General features: G+C 38.9%; 1 protein-coding gene across 1 annotated transcript in view; it reads right to left on the bottom strand.

Annotated features, from left to right (window-relative positions):
• Positions 1 to 18,478, bottom strand: part of KPNA1 (karyopherin alpha 1) — a 49,674-nt gene that overhangs the window by 3,940 nt on the left and 27,256 nt on the right. Inside the window, exons 7-13 of the mRNA XM_014957133.1 lie at positions 17,095 to 17,183; positions 16,103 to 16,202; positions 15,373 to 15,536; positions 14,351 to 14,429; positions 12,660 to 12,785; positions 1,243 to 1,370; positions 331 to 509 (exon numbers count right to left, since the gene is read on the bottom strand). Of these exons, the coding sequence (XP_014812619.1) occupies positions 331 to 509; positions 1,243 to 1,370; positions 12,660 to 12,785; positions 14,351 to 14,429; positions 15,373 to 15,536; positions 16,103 to 16,202; positions 17,095 to 17,183 (865 nt within the window). The remainder of the gene's footprint in view (positions 1 to 330; positions 510 to 1,242; positions 1,371 to 12,659; positions 12,786 to 14,350; positions 14,430 to 15,372; positions 15,537 to 16,102; positions 16,203 to 17,094; positions 17,184 to 18,478) is intronic.

Raw genomic sequence — 18,478 nt, 5'->3', positions numbered from 1 at the left:
CCTTGAAATCAAGGTAACCATGAAGGAAACTATAGTTCAAGAAATCATGTTCAGTGACACTATCCTCTTCTATACTGCTCTTGATAATCCATTTTTATTTTTCTTGATAAGTACTTGCCCATCGACAAGGAAACTAACCTTAAGAGCAGCAGTACCTCAGAACTGGGATAAAATCATGCTGATACATGGTAGAACCTCAGCACAACAAAGGCATAAACAGGGAAGCTGCTGCTGCTGCCATAATTCTACAGGGCAGCAAAGGGGGTGAAACTCTAGAGGGCTTGTGATCACTGCTTTAACCCCTGACTTCCACAGATGTTTTGTTCATACCATACGCTTCTTCAATTAGAGCACAGTAAGGATTAATGCCAGTGCCACTGCGTTTGGATTCCTGCTCTCCAAGCCTCAGGATGTTCTCCAGCCCATTCAGTGCTACTTGCACAATCTTTGAGTCCATTACTGTAAGGAGGTCGCAGAGTGGTTTGATGCATCCAAGTTCTACCAAATACCTGAAAAAACACCACATAGAACCCAGTAAATTGTCTGCAAAATTGTAACTGGTGTAGCCCTTTAAGCACTCAGCATGAAGGTCTGAGAACCAAAACAATCAGATAAAGTATGGACTTGACTGGAGAAATTATACACTTTTATTTGTATCTAGTCAATTCTGCTGAAACAATCAAATAACTTTAAAATAACTTCTCAGTCTCCCTCTCTGTACATACGAAATAACAACTTAATTTTGTAATTTAAATTTATAATTCTATAACTATAATTTATAAAGATTTTTCTATTAATATCGACTGTATTAATTTATCTAAAATTTTAGGGGTTTGTTTTATATAAAATTGCTTATAGACATAACATACTGGTATAAGCTAAACAGCAAAAACAATGCACGTTGTGCCCTCGTCTGAAGGGCTGAGCTATTCCTTTCCAGACCGCTAATGCACTTTGTTACCCTCTACAACAACCACTAAGAAATTAGTTGAAAAGTTGCATTTCTTTTTTTTCCACATAAGAGAAGTGGTTCAATTAATTAAATAAGTATTACAGCTGAAATACTTGTGTGATTTCTCCCTAAAGGAATGAATGGCTCGTTCACAATACAAAGACACGGTCTCTCTGGAAACAACACTGGGAGCATACAGAAAGGTTTTCCAGTTCCTAGGTTATTAGTTTGATTTCTTGCACAAACACTGATTTGCTCAATTGCATTGAAATATTTGAACTATTTCATACTTGATCTGTTCAGCAGAGCCTCCAGACGTTGCATTCGTGATTGCCCAAGCAGCTTCCTTCCTTGTCCGAAACTCAGCCGTTTGCAAAATATTTATAAGAGCTGGAAAGATATGGGCATCTATGACTGTCTGCAAAAAGAAATGACATGGCAGGGTTATAATACAAATTAGGAGTAACTTCCTTGTCCTGAGCTAGTTAATGTCAATTCTCAGCACAACACATTAAACAATAAAATGTTACTTATCAAGGGGCAAAAATCAGTTTTCAGCTTTACATTCAAAAAATTAGTTATCACCGGGGTCTGTGCTTATCCCAAAAGAGTTCAAAACACATTCAGACTGAAGTGACTGCCATATCTAATGTGTTACTTAATCATACTTTGACAGCAAAAGAATGCCATACTTCCCTTATTTTTCCAGGTAGTAAACCACTAAGTCATTAAGATACCCTAAACAGAGAAAAAAACCTCACAACCCGGTACATTTCCATTAGGTGAGACAACAGAGCAGAGAGAGAACATGCTGTAAGAGCTCCTCAAAACAAGAAAGCAGCAATACATATTTTACAGGTAAAAAGACAAAGCAGTAGATGGTTTGGTAGCATGGTTAATTGCTTAGCTCACCAAGCTACTGTAAGTCAAATGAGTACTAGAAACTCAAAGTTTCTAGTAACTTCCTCTGGAAAGAGCCTTTTTTTCACAAATGAAACCAGTTTAGTTATACACATGCGACAAGGATCTGAAACACTTTCATAAGGCTCATTCAAAGAAGCAAGAGTTTAGGATTATATTTTAAACTACTGTTCTACGAATGTAAGTCATCACAGAAGAGATAAAAGCAAATTCAAAGAAAGCCAAAGAGATTTTTTTTCCAGGAGCTCTACAGAAGAAAACTAACAAATTACTTACTGCAAAAAGCTATAGTCAATTCAAGGTATGGATGGTTAACCAGTGAAAAAAATACCAAATATTTGATATTTCTTTTTGTCTGGACATCCTTCCTGTTTGTCTGAGCATCCACGTTGCATCTACTTTGTAAATCTGTACCACCCACCAGTGGTATCAACAGTCCCATGAACACTATCTCCTTTATCATAGAATCTGCACTTCTAGTACAGCAATCTGGGGCCCTCTAGGAAACCCACTTACACTGCCATAATGCCAAGTTATATTAGATTTGTAGCTTGCAAAGAAGAGTTGGCAAAAAGTCCTTAACTGAAATTTTTGAACATGAATGCTGGTAGAGGTAGATCATAAAAAGGAGCCAGCAATAAAACAAAAAAAGACAAAAGATAAAAGAAAGTATTTTCAAAAAACAGAATGCATTTTCCCCCCCTGACATATTTTACTAGGAAAAAACACTTAATTTTTAAAAACACACAAAAACAACACACTGTAAGGCTATGTGGAACATGAGAGCATCTGCTTCATTACAGTTATCAGATCAAGGATCTTTTTAGCTCAAAGGGAGATATAAATAACAGGAAAGTAATAAATAAAACACACGGTGACACAAACCTGATGGACAAGGGATAAGAGAGGCAATCACAAAGAAGGAAAGGCTCCAGTCACTAATTAATGGGCCATTAAGAAACTACAGGCACGGCTTTGCAGAGAGCCAGCCTGGACTTTGTAACTGGGAAGAGCAGAAACAAGTAGGATTGTGCAAAACTTAATAACGAATCTTTTAACTATGTAAATTCCCTCTCTAGATCACGCGTGTGCTGTAAGGATTAGGTGCTAGCAACTGAGATAGGCATGACTGGATCTAGGCCAGGAGGTGGAAGAGATCTCAGGAGAAACCCCTGTACCTATGTGGCCAGCAACTGGAGTGGTTGAGGGTCTCAGCGGGAGGGGACATGGACTAGGGAGCACGTTTCTAGGGTACCCAGAAAAGGTGAATTCAAGGCCAGCAACTGATGTCAGACTGGATGAAGGGGCCCCTGCAACTGGAGCAGGTGAAGCTCCCAGCACCAGCTACCAGGACAGGACCACAGTCCATAGGGCCTGTGTGTCTGGATGTCTACTAGGGGGCTGGGGTGAAGTTTAGTGAGGGTCTCAGCACCTCAGCTGGAGTAGGACTGCAGGTCACAGGCCCCACATGCCTGGGCACTAGCTCCACGCGATGGGGGGATTTACATTATCCCCAAACGTGGCAGTGGAGGATCAGAGTGTACATAATTAGCTGGCACACTGGACTACATGGCGAGTAGGAGGCCCGGGTTCCAGGCATGGACAGAGGGCTCATGCTCAAGGGATCTGCAAGTGTGGGGGATGCTCCAGATGAGTGTGTGCATCCGTTTGCTAGTGAGAATCAAGCTGAACTGAGAACTTGCCAAGCCAGGGAGCAGGAGCCAAGTACAGCAAGTTAGGAGAGCTCAGGATCCAGCCCTGATGGGCACAGAGCCCACACTGATGTTCAAGAGATCTGTGAACACTTTATAGATCTACTGCTTGTAGATCTAGAAAGTGAGGGCATGCACATTTCCACTAGTGAACTTCAGTCCTGATCAGGTGGAGAGGAGAAAGGGGACTTGGCAGCCTACACTTGCATTTTATGACTCCAGGTAGTGCTATACAAAGGTGTTGTTGAGGTGAAAGCCCTCATAAGAACAGTGTGTTAAGGAATGTTAATTATTTTCTACTGAAAGAGCTTGATACAGATCTAGGATAGGACAGGTGAGGGTGTTAGCATTTTACTATTCCAGCAAAGAACAAGTCAAAAATCTCATTATCACTCCTTAAATCCTCTCCCTAAAAGAAAACTTTTACATGAGATTTATTTCCTTTAGAAAGTGTCTTCTTAAAACCAACTTCTTTATTAAGTACTAAAATCAGAGTGTATTACACAGTAGCATGCAGCTAAGTCAGCACATCTTAGCTGACAGGCAGAAGATACTTTGAGGCTTTTTAATACCAAAAAAAAAAAAAAAGTTATGGTAAAAGTTTTAATTTGAACTTGCAAAATAGTAGGAGAATTCCAGAACAAAGAGAACTAGCCATGAGAGGGCAGCAAGTGGGAGAATCACATAAGATTGTTATTGTTTTCCCTGTGGCTCATTCAATTGTGAACTCTTTGCTTCAATGCAAAGACTGGTGGGTAAAATCACTCTTCTCAGAGTGGAGAAATCTGCATGTGAACCTTTTCAGAAGGAAACACGTCCAGATCTTGCATCTCTTGGGTGAGTGCTCTTATTTCTAATTCTACTTATTGCTATTTCTTATACTATTGCATGAAAGGCTGTGGGCAGCGTGTGCTTCCCTTCTGCTCTACAGTGAAGCTGACTATCTTTACCCAAGCAGAACGGGTTAAAACACCACGATGAATGGCAGCCTCTCCTAAGGCACCTCACTGGAACACGGGCTCAAGAAAGAAGCAGATTATCAGTCACTGTATTTTTATGTTTCCTACTGCTCAACATGCAATGTAAGTCTTGTCACCACCTCACTCTAGCACGAGTCCCAGCTAAAGTTACTCAACTGCCCCTCTGTAGTACAGCAGTTTTTCAACTAGCAGTCTGTTGACAGTTGAAACTCTCAGAACTTAGATTTTTAAAAAAATACATTAAGTAGGTCAGAAAATAGTTTGCTTAGAATCTTCACTAGATTTCAGAAGTCCAGTTAAGCTCAACAAGGGCGGAAACAATAAAGCATTTATATAGGGAAAGTGCTAGCAGCATCTATTATTGACACCCCATGTCTTGCAGCCTTGCCCACAAAGCAAACCAACTCTATGACATTTTACATGGGAACAACAGTTATTGTGGCAACAGGCCATGCTTCCCTTTCAGCTAATTCCCTTCTAAGTGATAAAATAGTGAACTTCTGAAACAGAGGTTTTTTTGCTTTTTCTTGAAGAACAACATGCCTCAGGCAGAGCAAAACCCTAAAGAACTATGGCAGAATGAGGTACCTAAAACTTCTGAGGACTTAGGAAGCATTAATTCAAATTACTTTACTTTTTTTAGCATCGCTATACTGTGTGTGCCTGAATGTGGAAGCGTGTTGAAGACTAATGTAGTGCATATAAAAATGCTCAAGGTACACATATCTTTTAAACAAACTGAACGCAGTTAAAGGACTTCAGTTCAACAAGAACTCTGCGAAAGAAAAAGGAAATGAAAAAGAAAATCAAGTTGTAAATTAAGGACTGATGTACAAACTACTGCAGATCTCACTCTTTGTCGCTTGTTCAAATGTTCCACTATTCATCAAGGCACTATGAAAAATGCCTTGGCCATTCATGAAAATAACAGTCAACCACCTTATACATTTAAACATTCTTCCTGAGCTCCTGGTGCACTGTAAAGGCTTGTGTTTATCTGTGACCTCTAAAGGTGAACAGAATTTTTCAAGGAGTGTAGCAGTAGGCAAACAGTAACCAAAACTTAAAGAAGCACTCCAAAACCTGTACCATTTTTAGCAGTTTTATGTGGATTTTTCCAATCCAAATTACTCTTGTGCTTGCACGTACAAACAGGACAAAACATACTAACACCTTGCTTCCAACAGCAATCAGCAGCAGGTGCACAGGAAAGTGTAAATGCTAATCATGTTTACTTTTATTTTTCTCCTTTTTCAATATTCACAGTTGCAGCAATGAGTTCCAGTTTGGCTACACCTGTATGAGATGGTATGTGCTTGGTTGTCCTAAACGCAGCACCTAGTAATTTCTCTGATGCCTCTTCCTTCAAGGATCTTGCTCAAAAAGCAAAGAACAATCATTTGTTGTTCACCTTCTTAGATGCCACCCATGTTTCTAGCGCATTCTGCCACATCTCCGTTCACTTGTCTCAGTCTACGCAGTTGTTCCTCATAAGGGATCCAGTTGACATTTTATGGTCTCTCCTTACCACCTACTCCTACCATATCCTCTGAAGATGGATCTACATACAGGGCAACACTGAGTACAAGAATAAGGACTCTCCTTTTGCAGAGCCCGTCCTTTAATACATTAAACTAACACTGAAATTTTTGCCCAACCGCATCCATTTGCATTTGCTGAAACTGAACTCCACCTTGATTTGTAACTACAAGTCTTTCAGAAAACTGAATTTGATTTTTAATTGAAATCTGAGTTTTCAAATTTAATTTGAAATTAAACTGAATTGTAATGCCCAGTCCCTTCAGCAAATCTGGCCCTTACTTTTGAAGTGTCAACTTTTTCGTGTTTTGGTCTGTCTTTATTTTTTAAAAATAGATAGTATCCCTGTGCTGTGGCCCTCCAAGAGGGTTGCCTGTCTCTTGTAAACATTCTATCCTTGTTGTTTATATTTATCAATCTTCTCCACTTTATAGTATTGATTTTTGAAGCTAGATAAAAGTGAATTTTCAGAGTTTTATGACATCTGCATGGATGTTGAATCTAAATACATTGTAGCCACTGTTAGGGAGCAGGTCTTCAGTAGTATACTAATTTAGTATTTTGAGCTGGTCAATACCAAGTGAATTTTCTTCTTCTCCTTCGGGTTCCCACAAATAAATCACTTACAGTATGCAAAAACACAAATATACATTTAGCATGCAAGTGTTGGCATCATTTATCAACATGTGACTGATTACAGAAATGTGAAAGCAACCAAGTCTTACAGCATGACTGTTTTCCTGCTCCTGCAAGTTCTCTAATTACCTTTAGTAAATCAAGATTACAGTCACCACCCTAGCTGGCAGCTGTGAATATAGCCCTACTGCTACGATCTCCTCCTCCTGGCTGGAAATTTCAGTTCATAGAGGCTTCTCAGTTAGTTATGTTCCAGTTACCTTGTATATTGATTCAATTTACAACTGTTTTTTTAAATAGCATAGCAAACATTTGTAAGCCAAAGCTACTTAACAACATGGCATGAGTACAAACCCACTGTTGTCTGAGAGTCAGGAAGGAAGCACTTCAGACCTCAGTTCTAATGGACTTTTATGTTGACACAGACATCTAAGCATATATACTCCACACCGTGCATAAAGCAAACTTCTAGCCAGTTTAAACAAGGTTGTTGCTGCTGTCAAGAACAACCTGCACTATAATGAACAGCACCTTGTTGAGGTGTCTCCAGCTTTTAGGGTCTGTCCTACGAAAAAGAGACAGCAATAGACACTGCTGAGGCCTTCAGGTGGAATAAAGGAATTAAAGGTATTCTAGCTCTGCTGCTCTCAATGTGGTATGATGTATGGGATTCACCACAAGTAGAGGCTGGAGAACAGATTTTGTACTTAAATACAAACTGAAATCTGAAAGAGATTAATCTTTGACTTTCGCTAGTCCTCAAACAAATACGACCTTGTCAGCAATGCCTTATTTTGCTCCTAATTGAGACACTTTTTTAAGTCCTGCCACCACAAACAGCACATGAAGATTTTACTCATGCAAACTATGCCAAAGACCAAACACACTATATATTTAAGTAATTTGATACACAATTTGCCTGTGTAAACCCCAATCTTCATGAATCACGTCATTTCTTTTCCACATCCCCAACATTACCATGTGGTCTTTTTGGAGAAGAGCCTCTGAGCCTCTAACAATTCTTAGCTTGTATCTTTACCACAATTTGTAAAAGTGTATTTCATTCCAGAGCTTTTAAAACTGACAGGCAATGTATCATTTGCTACCCTTGCCCATATTACATTTCAGCAAGGAAAGGAAACCCTGAAGGAGGAAAAACACAGCACAGGTCCTGTTGCTACTGTGCCTAGCCAGACTTGGGTTTCCAGATGTTCTTGTGAGAATTTAAGGTATATTGGAAAAGAAGTGATAAGTTTCTTAACCTGTCAAGAGGAGAGAACTCCTATGATGTCTTCACTGTCAGATATGGAAGATTGTGTCTGATGAACTGCCTTTCATAGCTTTTCAACGGGCTGCAAAGTTAGACACAGAACATTTTCTGAGGTATGTGATAGCCTTTCATACCCTTCAGAAGGGTCGACAGTCAGGATTTAGCTTCAGATGTGCAGTTCTCCTTCTGACTCCCGGGAAGATGTAGTTCCCCTTCTCCCTGACTGGGGAAGCTATCCACTGAAGTACAGCAAAGCTGTATACAAACTAGGAAATTAACAAACAAAAACTATACTTAGTGACAATCATGACTGCATCAGGATACACACATCCAACCCAAACCTTAAAAGCACAGAAATAAAGAGGGGAAAGACTGCTGTATTCCACCACACTTTGCTGTTGCCTAGGCACTCTTGATAACACACTCTGAAAGGCTTTCACTTCCACCTTTGGTGGGGAAAAAAACCCAAAGCTCCTGTGCTTTAACATCAGCTACAAAGGAAAGTTCAGCGCTTATTTTCACACATTTCATGCACGTTAACTTATATTACCTTAACACTAGATCTGTTTACTTGATTGTGTTTGAGTGCATATCTAATGGTGATAGACTGCTGTCTTATCTTTTAGAAACGGCAGTGAAAGCCTTTGAAGTGTGCTACCAAACAGCATTGTAGGCAATATGAAAGTGGAAATGAATATAGAAGTCCTTCCCTCTAACTTTTTATTTCTATACTTTAGAGTGGGTGGATGGAGGGAGTGTAACCCAATGCAATCTTAAACAACACTAAATATAGCTCTGTCTGTTAATATTGGTTAGGTCAAATACCTATTAGATTTACCAAAATTTTTTATTTTCTTCTGGGTGTGCAGAAAGGATTGACAGATTATGGCTTGAGTATTACCCAAAGTTTCCACAGTATTCTAACATCCCAACTGCTCTGGAGCATCAACACACTAGGCAGATCAGATGGTAACTTTCAGTAATGTGGTTTACTATGCCTGGCAGACATTTAACTTTCAGGAAAAAAAAAAGTATCACGTGCTGAAATTATTCTTATCTGATTCCTGGCTAAAGATCGTGCATGTTCAAAATCCAGTTAGTATCACAGAGGCCAGAATAGATCTGGCTACAGTCTACAACCTCTAGTAGGAACTATCAAGCAACTTGGAGGGACTGGGGAGAAAGAAAAAGAAATTATTTAGTTTAGAGCTGCATCCAGTATTTTAGAACTCCTTCTGTAAGGAAGACTAACTCTCAAGAGGTAATGTTTGAATTAATCACAACGTGAAATTAATTTAGAGAAAGGAAAAAAAAAACCAACCCACAAATGAAACAGGTTCATCCGTGAACTTAGTTAAATCAGATATTCTTCTCCAGATGGGTATTATTGTTTGTCCTCACAGCTCTTGAAAACACACTGGGCTTTTATTCTCCATTTTAGCATACAACCATCTTCCAGCACCAGAAATTATTTTAAGTGTTTTTCAGCTGGAATGTTTACAATGATTTCGATATTGAGTAGGAGTTGTCTGTAGTAATACCTCAGAGAAGGAGTTTTCTGACAAAAGCAGACATATCAACTCTGGAGCTGAAGGTTTCATCATACCTTGTAGCTCACATGACATTCTCTACATTGAGACTAGAAACTGAAGAATTAGAGCTTTTCTGAAATTTGTTACACATCTGTGATGAAACTTTCCTTTCAACATGAGGTAATAATTGCAATTACACCTGGAATTGCTAATTTTAGTTCCAAGAAACAGTGGGTTCAAGATCTTCTATGTTGTAACCATTCTCCAATGTCCTTTACTTCACAACTTTTTCTAATGGGCCTCCTTCTGCAGTTCCAAAAATCTAAGCCTCATGATGGACATGATTTGCAACACATCATAATAAGCAGGATAGTTACCTCCTGCTCAGAATCAGAAACTTTTTTTTTTTTAATCTCATTTTTAAAACTGCCAGTATAGGTTAAATTGGGTATGCACTTAGGGCAGTCAGTGTTCAACTATGTGTGTGCTCGGAGTTTGAAGGCAGCTCAGTTACTCTGAATGGGGGCCTGAGGAATTCTCACAAGAACTATAGCTTTCACTTTTGAGAACCTGCTTCTCACGTTTTTTTCTCTGAAGTAATGCATCAACATTCTTCCAACCTTGTCTGTGACATATCGTAAAGCAGCTGCTTTACGATGGATTCTTTTAAATCTGTATTTTGAGGATTTGGTTGCCACTGCGTTTTTTTGCATCTGCAACATTCCTATATGATCGTGCACCCTGAAGCAATTGTCTGACTCAGGAAAAAAACACAAAGTTAATAAAATGTGTTGCACTAGACTGATCCCCAGAAAATACTCTTAGACTTTCCATGAAAAGCAGAAACGGCCTTCTTGAGAGAAAATACTGGCCCTCCTTGTTTTTAAGGTGGTAGCAGCAGGGATAAAACAGCCAAAAGACTCTTTACTGCAAGAAAAGCAAAGGCAAAAACATTTTTACCTTAGCACAAGCAGCAGTAACTGCTTCCTCTGCACTTCCAACTGCACAGCAATTACAATTGCTGACGCAGGAAAAAACAGTGGTACAGTTGCTGATTTTACACAGCACTCTTTGTTAGAAGTTCAACTAATCCACAGATTAAGACACAAGCTACAATAAAGGCAGAATAAAAATTCTGGGACCTCTACCAAGGTTAGAATAAGTAACCATATCATTCTATTGGACAAAAGCCCATGATCTTTGGTGGTGAAACTAAAATCTTGACAGGGAAAGATGAAGCAAATACAACTGCAGGAGATTTCTTTGCTCACAGTTCCACTGCCATCTTACATCTGACATCCTTGCATCAGATAAGGAGGACCCACACAACTTTCCACCTTCATAAGTTTTGTTTTCTTGCCTATTTGTGTTGGATAACACAAGCATCTCTGAAGTTAGATGAGCATTTGCTCAGGCATCTTAGCAGAGATTAAGTTATCTTCCACAGAAGTATTAACTTTGTTTCCTGTGCTTTCCAAGATGAAGATGAAGACCTCATTCAAGGTATTAAGACTTTACACTGCTCTATTAACAGCTGAAAGTTCTTTGTAAGGGAGAATGTATAACCAAGAGACTGCAAGTGCCACCTACAAAGGATATAATACACTTTTTCCTCAGGAACAACGTAACATGCAGCCTTTTTACAATCTTCTGCAAGTTTTCTGCAAAAAGAGAAGGAATTTCATCCCTTGAGTGAAGAGGGTTAGCCACCTCATGCTTGTTTTGATCACACAGAATGAATAATATAGAGTCATCAGATATAAGACTACCAAGTGTCAGGCTGCCTTCCATGAAAAAGGATATGGAAGAGAAGAATTAGTCCTTGGCCACTTTTGCCAACGTATTACGAGATTTGGTTTACTTTCTGCGCAAACACGCATTGTTTCTGCCTGGCTACTAATGAGCAAGACAAATATTTCTAATGCCTAATATTTCTGCTATTTATTTCTAGTCCTCACAGAATAGGTATCTCCAATGGCACTTCCATGCATCCTCTGCAATCTCTGAAAATACTCTCTGTAGGCAGCGAGGGACAAGAGCACTGAGAAACAGAACTTCTTCTGAATTCTTCTTTAATTCTTCTGAATTAAAGCTGATTTACATGAGGAGACTTTAATTCAACGGCCTTAATGGGAACCTTACATATTTATCAGGGGAAGCCTGGTTTCACTATGATCCATTTTTCCATCACCTCTGAAAGAGAGAAGGAAGGAGTTGTCGTCCCTGAAAGCCAAGCAAAAAATTCTCCCGGTATAGCTGTTCTTAAAGAAACTCCATGACTGGGGAGAGGAGAGGGAGGAAATGCAACCATTTCTCCATTACCTAGTCCAAGGAAAGATTTTATCTGAGGCAGAAAGGGTCGATCTTTCATTTATACCACCTGGAGACAAGTCCTGGGACTTCTTCCTGATGACTGACACTAAGTCCAGACTCAGAACAAAGATGTGGTCTTTTGGAGGCCAAAGTGTAAAGACTGATACAAGGATTTTCATTTGCTTCTGTATGCTATCACTTAACATGAAGGGATTACAAAATTTGGTACAATCAGGAAGGACGTATCCTAATACAGAATTGTTCAGTTTAATAAAAAGCAATTTTAGATTTGGCTAAGCACAACTGCCTGTATCAGGAATTCTAGGAAAATATAAACAGGAATAAAGGAGGTATTTCACAATGTATGTATCCATATCTGGTGGTGAAATTAAGAAACTTATACAGTTATTTAATTCTCAAAGTTTGTAGCTTACTCCTTTCTTACTTAAGAATTTCTGTATCTTAGTGATTGTCAAAAGCATGAAGCAAATTATTTAAAACAAGGTTTTCTTGAGCTTAGCCTCATTTTGTCACTCTAGTATGATCATCTCTTTCCCCCTTATAATCTGTAGATGATTATAAAATTAAATAATTCTCATTTCAATTTGAGAGATGATTGGGCCATTGAAACATTCTAATTATCCACAGAGCCTATAATATACTTCTGCTTGTATGTAATTATATATCTGTGACTGTGTATACATACAAATATGCACTTTGTACACAAAAAAACAGCATATTATCTGATGTATGTTTCTTCTAGCCTGCAGGACAAAGATTACTGATCATAGCTGAAAAGGTTACCTGGATCTGGGCTCTGTTTCCAGCTGTTATGTTAGATATTGTCCAGCATGCTTCCTTTTTGATAGATTCTTTTGGGCTGCTTAGCAAGTGTAGTAAACTCTGCAGGGCTGAACAATTCAGAATTACCTGAATACAAAAGAAACAAAAATAAAAATAAACAAACCACAACTTCAAGGAAATTTAAGATAAAGAATCACAGAAACAAGGAACACAATGTCTTCAAAATCTATAAAGCATATCCCATCAGATGATACTGAAAAGTTAAGGAAAAATAAACCAAACAAAAAAAAAAATCACAAAACAAACAAACAGAAAAAACAGATCAAGAACTAAACGTTTGGACTTTACAGCCCACCACAGCAAGCATCTTTGAGCCTGTGACTTCAATTTTGTTGTGCACGTCAGCCAGCTCTGCAACAGACAGGCTGGCTTTTTAGTTTGTAAACTAGAGCTGGAGGCCAAGAGTTAGTAAAGTTTTGAAAGCAACGGCCTACTCTGTACTTTCTTTCCCCATATTACCAACTGAGCCTCACAACAGGGTGTCAGAACACACAAAACAGAGGGAAGGTGGGGAAACTTTAATACAACTTACAACTGCAGAAATGTTTGGACTTTACAGCCCACCACAGCAAGCATCTTTGAGCCTGTGACTTCAATTTTGTTGTGCACGTCAGCCAGCTCTGCAACAGACAGGCTTGCTTTTTAGTTTGTAAACTAGAGCTGGAGGCCAAGAGTTAGTAAAGTTTTGAAAGCAACGGCCTACTCTGTACTTTCTTTCCCCATATTACCAACTGAGCCTCACAGCAGGGTGTCAGAACACACAAAGCAGAGGGAAGGGGGAGAAACTTTAATACAACTTAGAACTGCAGATGCCCCTAACTGGAGCTTCTGCTTTACATGTAAAAAGAGACTGCCACCAGCCAGTAGATCACAGGTAACACATTCACAGACTGTCTGCTCCCACAGATTTTAAAACCTGCTGGGAACTGATGCCTCTTGCAAAACCTACCAAAGCAGCAGGATGACCACATAGTGCCTCTGAAGCACAAGGTTTCCTGGCTCCCAGTTTAATTCCAATACAGTGGTGAAAGTCACTGCCTTCTACTGCTGGTTCTCCAAGCACAGGTCCTGGCACAGTTACATACCATCCAAAACCTAACTAGATACTCTTTTGTGGTATATCCACCACAAACAATCAACAGCATGAAATGTAACAGGTTCCTTCAATAGTCCTACCACGACACATCATTCAGCATAAAATTCAGCCTAAGAGTCAGATTTGCTTTCAACAAACCAGAAGAGAAAAACTCAAAGGGTATTGCAGAGCTATACACAAATTCCAGGCACAGCTATATAAGAATCACCAGCAGTTCAGGACTGAACATTAAAAGTATGAAAACCACCACATGTTTTGAGGCAACTATCCCTGGAAGTGTTCAAGGCCAGGCTGGATGGGGCTTTGAGCAACCTGCTCCAGTGGGAGGTGTCCCTGCCCATGGCAGGGGGGTTGGAACTAGATGATCTTTAATGTCCCTTCCAACCCAAGCCATTCTATGATTCTATGAACTAGTGTCATCAATCCTCTGCTTTCAAACCTCAAAATGAACAAGAGGAGGTGCTTGTGTGAATAGGTTACCACAACTAACAGAAAGATGAACTGCAGTACAACACAACAGAAAGTGAATCCATACCTGGGTCTGGATATCATCTCCTGTGACGATGTTCCCAACTGCTCGTAAGGCAGGAGACACAACTTTGTAGTCGTTGTGCCTAAAATTACCAAGGAAAGATCTGGGTTAATCATCCTGAAGCATGTCCATCTTTATATCCATCAGTCAGGAGAAAGCTTCCCTGCTAAACCTGACTTTATTCGATTCAAAACACTCTTTAATTTTAAACTAATGGTAAGTCTTTCTAGGGTTTCTAAATATTTAGGCCTTTAGATACCATTCATCAGCATAAAAATAAAATATGAGATGGAAAGAGTATAGGCATCCTTGGGATGGAAAAAGTAATCAGCTTTAGCTACGAAACACATTTAATGTAGCGTGCATAAAGGCAGAGAATGAGACAAGACCACTGATAGAAGCTGTGTGTTTAACTCAACCATGTCCCCACACAGCTGTCCATTTTCTGTCATCGTACACATCCCACCCTGCACTGCATCCCCCCCATCATCATTGTTAAATCAGGACTGGAATAGGAAGAGTGAAGTAAGGAATTACTCCCTGACCCTAACCCCCACAGCTACATTTTACTGACCCAAGTGTGCGTATATTCTTCTAAAGAAAGGGTTTAAGAAATTATTTACATTTCAAGTCCCCGTCACTGTCAATTCTACTAAGTTTTGCTATTTCTTACACTTGTAGCTTTGATATCCTTTGGCAATTTAATTGGTAGGTAATTATAACATGGACCTCAACAGCACAGAGAAAATTCCTGTATATATTATCAATTTTACAAAAATGCAGCTGTTAGATGCAGGAAAAAAATCTCTTAAGAAATAGCAAGACTAGCAGATGAAAAGTTCCACTGTTTCTGTTGCACGTGACAAACTGAGAAGGCTGAACACAGGCAGGTAATATTAAAACTCAAATCCTGCTTTTTGGAAATTATTACATTTCAAGGCATAACTAATTAAACTTCGTATTGCTGGAACCTTGATTTTAGGGAAAAGAGCGGACAGTATAGTTGCTCAGAAGAGATTTCTTACATCAGCAATTCCACAAGTCTTCTGCAGACTCCTGCGTCAATCACAGCCTGGATTTTATCATTGGGGCCATCAGACAAATAGGACAAAGCCCAGCAAGCATCAGCTAATACATCTGTATCATTGACAAAGAGCAGCCAGGAAAGTACACTAAGACAAGGTGAAACCTGGAAGACATTAAGAAGAGATACATAACATTGTGCAATTAAAAGGGCCAGAAGATCTATTAACATGTCAGTTAATTTTCTACGTGACATTACAGGACTGGGCACTGGCATCTCATAATTCAATAATCAGAAAATTTCAGACCTAGGTAGAATTCCTGTGCAGGGCTGTAGCTACATAAGTAGAGAGAAGCAAGTCAGCAGAAAAGTACTATGAGAATTCTTCAGCCTCTACAGTACAATGTCTGGCAACTTAAATTCATACGTGTCTGCTAAGATGTGCCATATTTTGCACTACAGCAGCCAAGATGTACAGATTTGTTCTGCTGTGGGATGGTCATCTCCAGTACAGGAACAATAACAAAAAGCTAGGAGACAACAATATTAAAACAATCATCATGAATGTCTGTCCAAAGGACCAAATACATTCAAAAACTTCATCTGTAAGAAGCCCATGCATTGTTTCAGCAGTAATTCACAATTTCTCTATTTAGTTTAAGTGTCAATACTCTTATTGCTTATTTGGATACCACCACGTCACAACACATTTTCTTTCAAACATCTCTTACCTTGGCAAAATCTGGAGGAGGATTTTTCCCTCTGCAGAGGTTGGACAGAGCCCATACAGCATTTCGGGTCATAGTGAGACGGTTCTGTTTTGAAAGCAATCTAAAATAAACCAACAAAAAAATCCAACCTTTGATTTTAAAAATCAAAGCCAGGCAACTGTGTAGGGTCAACTGCATGAATCATTAAAGTAAATTCAGGCCTACATTTTATTATACAACAGGGCAAAATATGCTAGATTTTTCTTTCTATAAAAATACATTCCAAGGAAAATCATGCCAGACATGTGCATCCCAGTATCCTGACAAGAACAATAACCATTACACTGAAAAAGTGTGTTCATTTAATTGCTTACGTACTGATGTGGCAGATTAAAAGCTAAAAGGTGCAGGAACTGTGACAAAATTACTTTAAGAAGAAGGGTGTACAGGTAGTTTTGGAGTCTACTCTCTTCACTGAACAGCATTTTTATGTCTAGTGTCTATTTTTAGTTTGTGACTGTCAGCCACACTTTTACACTTTTATATGTTAACTAGTGAGGGGGAAAAAAACATCCTCAGAAAATGTGTATAACCAGGTTTAGAATTTCTCAAATGGTCAAATACTGCAACAGGTTGTCCCAGGTGGCTATCGAATCTACCTTTACTGTTCCAAATTTGACTGATTAAGTAATTGAGCAATCTAATCTGATCTCACCTGCTATGAAGAGAGGGCTTGACTAGATGACCTCCAGAGGTGCCTTTCAACTTAAATTATTCTATGTCTATAAGCCCAGACATCCACCCACTCTGTAGAATAAAATAGTTCCAGCTTAGCTGCTCCTAAACATGTTTCCATTTTAGCTCCATTACAAAATGTAGTTCAGGACCCCCCATTAAAAAGTCTGATTAGTCCACAATAAAAAAATAGTTATTAATATTCAATGCAAAAGCTAAACTTCAGTCTTATCAGACACTCAAACAAAAGTCTGGAAAATGTATTAAAACAGACTTACTGCAATAAAGGGGGCAGGATATTACAGTCCAATACATAGTCTCTGCACATAGTGCTGTCTCCAGCTATGTTGCCAAGAGCCCATACTGCCTGCAACGAAAAACAATAGTAATTGCTTTCATTCTCACAATTCAACCACTTCAGTGTATGTATCAGAGTGGGAGATATTCTGTTCTCACTGCTAGATCCTGGACAATACAGAAAAGGGGAATGCATTCTTGTTTGAGTATTACATGTATACACTCAAGGTCATTATATGATTCAGGAACATTTACACAGACCTAAGAAAATACCAAAATGGTCAACACGTGTCTCCGAAGACTTTGCAGGCAGACATAACCTTGCCCTGTCCACAACATAAGAGATGAGCTTATCTTCTCAGGCTTAGTAACAGACTAATTCTACACTCCTCCTGGTTCAGAGTTGGTTCAAGTCCAGATGGTTCACAGCACAGGTCAAGCAAGTCTATCTACCCAAAAATGGTTCTGTAGAACAGCCCATATTAGTATTTCCTAAGAAGCCATAAAAGCATGCGTTGTTTATGCAGTCATATTAAGAATGCTGACACCAAGGTAGAGGAAAACGAGACTCTAAATGCAAGATAAACCAATATTCAGAATCAAAGTGTTCAGGTGGGCACTGGCATATATTCTTTAAGAGAAAACTACACAGACAGAACCAGTATTGCCTGTAAGATATATGCATGACATAATGCAAGGACAGGTAATTTTCTCCCTTGGACATCAGTACTACTGCAACCCTTCATTTTGAGAATAAAAGATCTAAAATACCAGAATATAATTAAAGAAGCATGAAATCCATTTTCTGTAATACAATAAGAATGAAAGATTTGATTGGTTTTGGCTTATATGTTTGGGTCAAGTGCTGGTTTTGATATCACTATATCCACTAGTATGAGAGCTATAACTGGAAAAAAAAATTAAAATAAATCTATACAAAGTATAAAAGTCATTTTATAAATGCGATGTGATTTACAGACAGTATTTTGTGACACAAAAAAAAGTGTATGAAACTCACATTTGCTTTTAAGTTACCAAAGGGCTAAATGTCATATCAAATAGCTGCCTGCATCTGCTTACTTGGTAAGACCCATATCATGTCTACACAACACTGGAAATACTTCCAGTACTGCACATCGAGGACAAAAGCAATCTGATTTACCACCGACAGCAGCTGAGTGTCTTCCCTAAATTTCTCCTCAGTCGAACACTATGCATTTATTGGCAGTAAAATGTATAACAGTGCATAACTCTTTCTCCAACTGAAAACAGTTAAGTTTCCCCCACAAAATAAACGTATTTTTCTTTATCTCTGCTGGAAATAAATTACACCTCTAAAAAACTGACAGAATAAGCCAAATTCGC

The sequence above is a fragment of the Calidris pugnax genome, unplaced genomic scaffold (genome assembly GCF_001431845.1).
Source record: "Calidris pugnax isolate Ruff unplaced genomic scaffold, ASM143184v1 scaffold225, whole genome shotgun sequence".
NCBI lineage: Eukaryota > Metazoa > Chordata > Aves > Charadriiformes > Scolopacidae > Calidris > Calidris pugnax.
The sequence above is the reverse complement of the archived record's forward strand: the minus strand, read 5'-3'. Positions and strand labels throughout refer to the sequence as shown.